The 9,250-nt window shown below is 32.3% G+C and overlaps 1 protein-coding gene across 1 annotated transcript; it reads right to left on the bottom strand.

The window, feature by feature from the left end:
* Positions 1-647: 647 nt before the first annotated feature.
* LOC111046293 (autophagy-related protein 16-like) lies at positions 648-6,895 on the bottom strand. Its single transcript, XM_039419255.1, has 3 exons — positions 6,739-6,895; positions 2,728-2,833; positions 648-829 (listed from the first exon to the last, which is right to left on the bottom strand). The coding sequence occupies exons 1-3, from the start codon at positions 6,847-6,849 to the stop codon at positions 648-650; spliced, it is 399 nt and encodes a 132-aa protein (XP_039275189.1). The 5' UTR covers positions 6,850-6,895.
* Positions 6,896-9,250: the final 2,355 nt, after the last annotated feature.

Here is a 9,250-nt window from a genome sequence, read left to right as displayed (position 1 = left end):
GAATTCTTATTATTTTCTTTTGAAAATCCTCAATGCGTTCATTTTGGGAGTTGAGAACCAAGTTTCACAGCCGTATGTCACTACCAGTCTTATAAGTGTTTGAAATAAAATTTCATACATAAAACCATTTCATACATCATAAAACCATTTTATTTTAAAAAAATTTCAAACACTCATATTCCAAATTTCATTCTCATAATAGAAATAGAATTTAAGTCTTCAAGTGTTTGAAATAAAATTTCAAAATTTTCTGGCCTCAATGGTGGGGTGAAAGGGCAATTTTCAAAATTTTATTCAATTGCGGGCATCTGCTCGATGAACAGAATCTATATCCCAATATAGTTTAACTATCGTGCATCTTGATAATAGTCTAGACTTCATTAAACTTCTATTTGCAAAGTACGCTCGGTTATCTTGATCAATTCTCTTTTTAATTTCCTGACCCAGGTTATTGTTTACATTCAGTTCAGTTCCAATGTGAGAAAAACTCTCTACACTTTCAAATGTATATCTCCCATCTTCAAAATCTTGTGCTGATCGTCTTGCCAGCGATGAGGTTACCTTCATATACCTGGTCTCTTAAGTGTTACAAAAGGCTTAAATAATACTAGTCCCGTTTAAAGGCGATGTAATTTGAAATATTTAAATTAAGAATGAAAATGAGTTAGGTTGAGATGGGGACTCACCCTTAGTCGTTGATCGGCGACGGTCCAGACGCGCGTGGCCTGATCGCTGGATGCGCCCAGGATGACTGTACCGGTCGAGTCGAAGTCCACACTCATCACGCCTCGGTTGCTGCCTAGCAGAATGCCTCGAGGCTCCAGAATACCTGCAACGTTTCCAATGCTCATCAATCGCTGCAATACCCAACAGTTATCAATATTGCTACATGAAACTTGTTACTGAATGTTACTGATGTTACTAATGTTACTGGAACACAATAAGTTATCCAATCAATTCATGTAAAACAGTACAGTTTTCGTCAACTTATCCCCTTCAAGACGCGGCAATAGGGTATTGATATGAGTGGTACAATCAACTCAAATCAAGATCAAAAAGGATAAGTCATAAAATAATTTGATAAAATGGTTAAAGTCGTAAAAATTTTCGTTTACACTGTATAAAAAATCTGGTGTGGCGCACCACACAACTTTCCTTGCCGTTATGAAAGTTATCACCTGACGCTAGTGTACACGCGCATAAGTCATACTATTCAAGATCTGCCAGCTGGTGACAGGACAATAACGCTGGAGACACACGAAGTCTGCTATCTCTTCATGTAATGATTTAATAGAATCAAACGTTTGCATATTGAATGAACACATTTCTTGAATTCGAGCTTATTTTCCAATTTTAGGTGAAAATGTCACTGAACATAATTGTAGAGATTTTATGCTCAATCTTTTCCACTTGAATTTTGTTTAAATTGTATCTGAAGCCTGATAATTGGGAATCTAAATCAACTTTGCATTGATGGGCGAGCTCCTGAAATTTTTACAGATATGGGACTTGTGCCATGATAGAGCTTATCAATGACTATTTTAGGTATAAATTCGATCAAATCGTTGGAGCCGTTTTTCGAGAAAATCGCGAAAAACCCTGTTTTTGACAACAATTTCGCCATTTTAGCCGCCATCTGAATTGGATTTGTTCGAAATTGTTCGTGTCGGATCCTTATAGGGGAAGGATCTTAAGTTCCAAATTTAAAGTCATTCCGTTAATTGGAGATGAGATATCGTGTACTCAGACGCGCACACACACACACACACACACACACACAACACACGTGTGAATAAATGCAGAATAAATCCTGCATAGTTATAGCGCGCAAGCGGATTCCGCTCGGCTCGGCCCTGCCCGTTCAGCTTTGGTGTGAAACCCCACTAACGGTACAACAGTGATGATAAAACAGCATGATACACAGTCGACTTACTACACAGTGAAATGCTTCGAGCAAAATGTTTTAAGGTTAGGTTTATGCATCTCAGATTGTTTGTGTTTAGTTTTCTTCGCTGCTCTATTTGAGGTTAAATTTTTTTTCTATTATAACAATTTGTAATTTTCAGTGGTTTATTTATTATGTTTGTTTGTTTTATGTTAGAAGTCTCTTGCTGATGATGAAAAAGTGCATTTGTTCTACCGTTAGTGGGCCAGCCGGGTAAAAGAAAGGAGACGGGGCCGCGCTAGCTGTGCACTGGTCTATTGTTCCAAAAAGGTACATACTCTAACTCTCGACTAGCATACTTTGTTGTCCTCTAAAGTAAAGATACTTTATTGTCCTCTGATTCAGCTTCATTACTCTCATAGTGGCCCCGTGGTGTGCTTCTTAAAGGCAATTCTAGCTGGTAGCACCACTTATCTATTAATTTGTACCTTACATCTGTTGTATTTTCTGCAATAACTATTGAATGTTAATCAGTGATCAAGTACTTGTAATTATTGTATTATTCCCAATCGTTCATTTGATGAAACTCAACTTGCTCACAAGCTGTAAACGGACTAAACTGAGTTACATAAAATTCGATAGTTATTGAACGTACGATTTTTTGGCGTCCTTTCAAATTCTATTAGATTGAACACAACTTGGCAAACGTAATAATGATGTGCATAATGTGTTTGTTAAGTTCCATTCAATCTCATAGAATTTATCATAGAAGAGAAACATATTTTCAGAGCTAGACTAGGAGAAATGGAGAGGAGTTGGAGTATTATTATGGAGGAACATACCATTTGAGACATCCCATAGCTTGACTTTGCGGTCGCCACCTCCGGTGGCCACAAGTCTGTCCACTGGACTCCATTTCACCGCATCCACCTCACCGTCATGGGCATCCTAAATCAATCAACATTGAAATCACAAATGGAAGAAATAGATGAAATGAGAATTTCTTGATTATTTTTATAAATAAGTAAATCACCATGATTGATAACATTAGTAACTAAATAACTGGATATAACATGGGAAACCATAGCTGGCTAGGTATCTTCCTCTCTTTTTTTCTCTTCTCCAACACACCCAACCACAAAACCCATGTTTTTTTTATTTTTGTAACATTTTATTGCATTTTATTTGTTTTGTAATTCTTTGTTATTTTGTTTTGTCTTGTTTTGTGTGTTTTTAATAAATTAATAATAAATAAAATGAAAAGATACAAACAGATTAATAAAAAAACTTCACTCACATGGGCTACTTTTTAACAATTAATAAGACTTTTATATGGTTTTTATCAAACAGATTAATTTTATTTAATTTAATTTTTGGAAGAAAATACTGTATATAGAATATGCTCTATTAAAGAAGTAAAATAGATTTCATGAAGTTTAAAATCTACAGCCTAAGGTAGATATTCGAAACACCGGAAGAAATTTTAATTGCTGGTTGCGCAAAAGCCGTTAAATTTCAATCGTGTTTAATTCCACGATAACCAATCAGAGAAGCCGTCTTTTCAGTAAAGCCTTCTCTAATTGCTCTCGTGAAATTAACCACGATTAAAATTTAACCGGCTTTTGTGCAACCGGGCCTGAGACTCATTAAATTGATGAGAAAAAAAATTATATTTAGAAAAGTCGTATTACAAGTAGTCGCCCTTCGAAAGGGACTAGCAGACGCATAATCTTATTTCATCTAATCTATAGCTTTAATCACGACCAGAGAGACAATCGCTTTCCTGATTTACAATTAAATTTTATAACAGTTCTTTAATGATGATGCTAGGAATGCGAATGAAGGAATACCAAATAATCTGATAAATTCAAAATTGTAGTAGATACATTTTTGGACTGAAAATAGTGTGTGAATTAAGTTATCATTTACATAACCTTTAGACTTTCCAAATTAAGGTTTAGAACAGTTTTGGGCGAATGCCTGTTATTTTTACCTTAAGGCTGTGCAAATACCTTGAGGCTGTGCAAAGGCTAAATAAACGTTTTACTCGTGATATATTTATGAGTTTTTTCGATTTTTATATCCTCAAACTATCAAATGAGAAAGTTTTCTCAGGAAAACATTTTTTTCTGATCATTACTTTTTGAGATATGAGCGACGGAAGTTTGAATTTTTGATACAGAACATTTCAAATTCGGTACATATAAATCCATGAGATTTAGAGGATAGATTCTTCATGGTATTGTTGATCTAGTAAAACAACAATTTTCTGAAAATATCAATTTTTGAAAAAGTTATTCAATTTACCAAAAATAACTCACCAGAAGTTATTTTTAACAAATTAATAAGACTTTTATATTGTTTTTATCAAACAGATTAATTTTATTTAATTTAAATTTTTGGAAGAAAATACTGTATATAGAATATGCTCTATTAAAGAAGTAAAATAGATTTCATGAAGTTTAAAATCTACAGCCTAAGGTAGGATTCAAAACACCGGAAAGAAATTTCAAGTGCCGGTGACGCAAAAGCCGGTTAAATTTCAATCGTGATTAATTCCACGATAACCAATCAGAGAAGCCGTCTTTTCAGTAAAGCCTTCTCTAATTGGCTCTCGTGAAATTAACCACGATTAAAATTTAACCGGCTTTTGTGCAACCGGGCCTAAGACTCATTAAATTGATGAGAAAAAATAAAATTATATTTAGAAAAGTCGTATTACAAGTAGTCGCCCTTCGAAAGGGACTAGCAGACGCATGAATCTTATTTCATCTAATCTATAGCTTATAATCACGACCAGAGAGACAATCGCTTTCCTGATTTACAATTAAATTTTATAACAGTTCTTTAATGATGATGCTAGGAATGCGAATGAAGGAATACCAAATAATCTGATAAATTCAAAATTGTAGTAGATACATTTTTTGGACTGAAAATAGTGTGTGAATTAAGTTATCATTTACATAACCTTTAGACTTTCCAAATTAAGGTTTAGAACAGTTTTGGGCGAATGCCTGTTATTTTTACCTTAAGGCTGTGCAAATACCTTGAGGCTGTGCAAAGGCTAAAAATAAACGTTTTACTCGTGATATATTTATGAGTTTTTCGATTTTTATATCCTCAAACTATCAAAATGAGAAAGTTTTCTCAGGAAAACATTTTTTTCTGATCATTACTTTTTGAGATATGAGCGACGGAAGTTTGAATTTTTGATACAGAACATTTCAAATTCGGTACAATATAAATCCATGAGATTTAGAGGATAGATTCTTCATGGTATTGTTGATCTAGTAAAACAACAATTTTCTGAAAATATCAATTTTTGAAAAAGTTATTCAATTTACCAAAAATAACTCAACCAGAAGTTATTGTTAGTAAATTGAATAACTATCTTAAAATTTGTATTTTCAGAAAATTTTTGTTTTACTAGATCTACAATACCATGAAGATTCTATCCTCTAAATCTCATGAATTTATTTCTTACCGAATTTGAAATGTTCTGTCCCAAAAATTTAAACTTTAGGCGCTCATATCTCAAAAAGTAATAATCAGAAAAAAATGTTTTCCTAAGAAAACTTTTTCATTTTGATAGCTTGATGATATACAAATCAAAAAACCTCGAAAAATATCACGAGTAAAAAGTTTATTTTCAGCCTTTGCACAGCCTTAATATTGTATTTGTATACGAATAAACAAATAATTAAATTAAATAAATCAAATAATATTATTCTAAGAATTTAGTAATAATGCACAGTAGCCTATAAAATTGACCTATATTGAGTATCACGTTATTAAGTCAGCTCCTGATTGACATTGGTTTGCTCTCCTTCACTGTCGCTAGAAAAAGCAGATATCTCTATCCTTTTCTAGCTAAACAACTTTGAACAAAACGTATGTTAACTATGAAGAAATATACCAGAGAGAATATTTAATATCAATTATGAAAAAGTATCATAAAATTATAAGGAAATATATTATTAATGGCGAATAAAATATATTTGCGATAGAGTTGATCATTATTGGAAAGAATTTGGATAATTGGACTTCTTCAACTGATTAAATTAATCTAAGAAATATTTCCAAATTTAAATATATGTTTTATTAATATTTTCATATTTATTAATATTACAATAGTGCATTAGTATCTCTTTAGCTGTAAGCTATTTGAGGATATATAAAAATAATCCTTTACATACATAAAACAATCATATAACAATAGTTCTATTTCTTAATTTACCTGATTATATTTCTTCATTTCTTTGTAACTGATTGTTCTGTTTTGTCCATTGCACCATAACTTAACTTAACTTATAAAATAGAAAGACTTTACTCGGTAAGCGACAATTAACAAGATATCACTTTGAAATATTACCTAATGTTATTCACTCTGACACAAATATTTATTAAATCGTAATATATCTTCATTGTAAAATTAAAATCATTTTAAACTCAACAAACATAATAAATAGTTAATAAAAATACATAATAAACTCGAATAAACACAATATATAAAACATAACTCATTTCCTGAAACTAATCACTACATTTCTGTATATTTTGAATAAATTGTAAATGAAGTGTAACTAGAAGATGTGAAACAAAGTTAAATATAACCTAGAATTTTTGGATTGTTGTATAAATTCTAATTGGAACTGTTTTGGGCTTCAACCTGTGGAACTTTTCTGGAAGTAGTATGATTCTGGATGATTTATATATTTATAACTTACTAATTATTAATAACTTACCTAATAAATAGGTAAATAAACTGAATGGTAATTAAAACACTGGCTCATAGCCCGTACTATTTGATTAAATTAATACAAAAAGGTTATGTTTCTTGAATGTTGACTTACAAATTTCAAAATCGGTTTCTTAGGTATAGCCGATGAAATGGGCATGTTGAATACTTGTTCTGGCGAAAGGCCTCTCGGCTCCTTGACGGCGTCCTCTATTTCCTTTTGCATTTTCGCATTTCTGTGCCTGGTAACGAATTTAAATATGTCACTAAAATGATTGAACAGAAGGCAAGCCAGGCGAGGGCGAGGACATGAAATGCAATTAGAAACAGAAGAAAATAGAATAATTGAAACACAAGAAATGAAGTGACAAAGAAAGCATGTGAACAGAAAAGTAAATAGAAAAAGTTATAGAATGTGGAGGTGGAGTAGCATTGGATCAAACGGATTGTGAAGTGTGAAACGGATGCAATACAGTAACTCAAAATCAAATCTCAGTTAGAAGCTAATGATGGAAAACAAATTGTTGAAGAATGCAATATAGTAACTTGAAAATCAAATCTCAGTTGGAAGCTAATGATGGAAGAAAAATTGTTGACAAGCAATTAAAAATTGTTTCCAAACTAATAAAAATTGTTGACAAACGATTAAAAATTATTGACAGTAAATGACTAAAACAAACAACTATTTCTTCAAGGTTTCTCAGTAGATAGCATGATATAGATTTTTAATGCTCAATCTATAGATTCTGATTGTTAGTCATCCATTGATCATCCATTAAGGGCCGGTTTCCGAGCTCGGGATTTAGGTAAGTTCTAGACTTTAAACAGCTGGAGTCACAAAATTGGCTTTCCGAAACGGGGCGTAATTGCAGTTTTTATGATAATCTTTATTTTCTCATTTCTATAATTGGAAACGTTTTTCCTTGACGAAATGAAACATTCCTAAATGATTCAAAATAGCTGAAACTTTACACTATTTTCTCTTTATTTTATTTTGTATTCAATTTTCTAGTTTTTAAAAATATAATTTAAACCTGGACTGCGAATACGCCCACTACAATCCGTAAACAAAGTCATAGTGCATTCTGGTGACGTCAGCACAGGTAGGGCTCCTACACCAATAAAGACACTAGCTGATATAGATCAGCTGAAATCAACAAATTTTTATTGGTGTAGGAGCCCTACCTGTGCTGACGTCACCAGAATGCATTATGGCTTTGTTTACGGAGGTAGTGCTACGCCCCGTTTCAGAATGCCTATTTTCTGACTCCAGCTGTTTAAAGTCTAGAACTTAGCTAAATCCCGAGCTCGGAAACCGGCCCTAAAATTTGTGTTCATGTCAGTTAATAACAAGGCTATCATCCAACGATTAATGTTTGGGAACAACAAATCCTGTCAACAGATACATAAATTCAAGTTGCATTAAAGCATACATTCATAGTTACATAATACTAATAAATAATAATACTGAGGGTGATGCACACATAAGCCCTTCGGATTGTGCCTGTACATTCAAGTTGAATTGAAGCATACATTCATAGTTACATAATAATAATGATAATAATAACTGAGGGTAATGCCCACATAAGCTCTTAGGCTTGTGCGTGGATGATGAGTGAGAGAGATGATGATAAGTATGTACATATTTATATATTATATTTATTTCAGTATTTTGTTATTGATGAATGATCATCAATTACACATAACAGAGTATTGAGCCATTTTTGGAATTGATTTTGAAAAAGAGCTGTCAGTGAGAGTTGTATATACAGGGAGGCAAATTTCTATCTCAAAGGTTAACTTTCCCTACAACTTAAATAGGAAAAAATCATCATAGTATAGTTGTGAAACTGTCTGTATATTACATTTCTCAAATACCCCGTGTCCCACGAATAGGTTTACACGTTTAGTTTTATATTAAGTGCCCATTCATGACCGATATTTTAAAAATTTTACACAGTTTACAAAGTAGGTTCTAAAAATATGAAAAAATCTGGGAAAACTTCAGCTCCCTAACCTTCGTAGAAACAAAATGGCGGCAGTAGTTTTTCCAGGAAGAATCGGTGAAATTTTCAATGCCGCCATTTTGTTCCTACGAAAATTAGGGTGCTGAAATTTTCCCAGAATATTTTTAGAACCTACTTTGTAAACTGTGTTAAATTTGAAAACGTTCACTGCATGAATGGACACGTAATATAAAATTGAACGTGTAAACCTCTTCGTGGGACAACTTGAAGATAAATATTTATTCATTAATTAATTATAGTATTTACATATGTTCAAAAGGCTACTAATGAATTAATTCAAAAAATATCGATAGCATGTCAAATGATTGATTAAATAGAATATTATAGCCTACTGATGGCCCCAACGAGAAAACCGTATTGGTGATGTGGGCATTGCCAAAACGAAGTGTATTGCATAATATTAGAATTTTTTTATTTACCATTTACAATCAACTTGAGAACAAAGAAAATACTACAGTCCAAAACTTCTTTTCATCCCAATTTCATAAAATAAATTGTCCAAATAAAGTTATGTGCGACTTTCCTATTATTCACTGATTTCCACATTGAAACAAAACACAAACACTTGAAACAATTCATTTTGAATTAGAAAGATTAAGA

The sequence above is a fragment of the Nilaparvata lugens genome, unplaced genomic scaffold (assembly GCF_014356525.2).
Source record: "Nilaparvata lugens isolate BPH unplaced genomic scaffold, ASM1435652v1 scaffold9101, whole genome shotgun sequence".
Classification (NCBI taxonomy): domain Eukaryota; kingdom Metazoa; phylum Arthropoda; class Insecta; order Hemiptera; family Delphacidae; genus Nilaparvata; species Nilaparvata lugens.
The sequence above is the reverse complement of the archived record's forward strand: the minus strand, read 5'-3'. Positions and strand labels throughout refer to the sequence as shown.

Excerpts from the sequence above, each read along its gene's own strand:
- LOC111046293 (XM_039419255.1), bottom strand. The coding sequence starts at position 6,849 with ATGCAAAAGGAAATAGAGGACGCCGTCAAGGAGCCGAGAGGCCTTTCG. Across the intron at positions 2,834-6,738 it reads AGAAACCGATTTTGAAATTT|GATGCCCATGACGGTGAGGT; the intron begins GTAAGTCAACAT and ends TGATTGATTTAG. Across the intron at positions 830-2,727 it reads GCTATGGGATGTCTCAAATG|GTATTCTGGAGCCTCGAGGC; the intron begins GTATGTTCCTCC and ends GAAACGTTGCAG.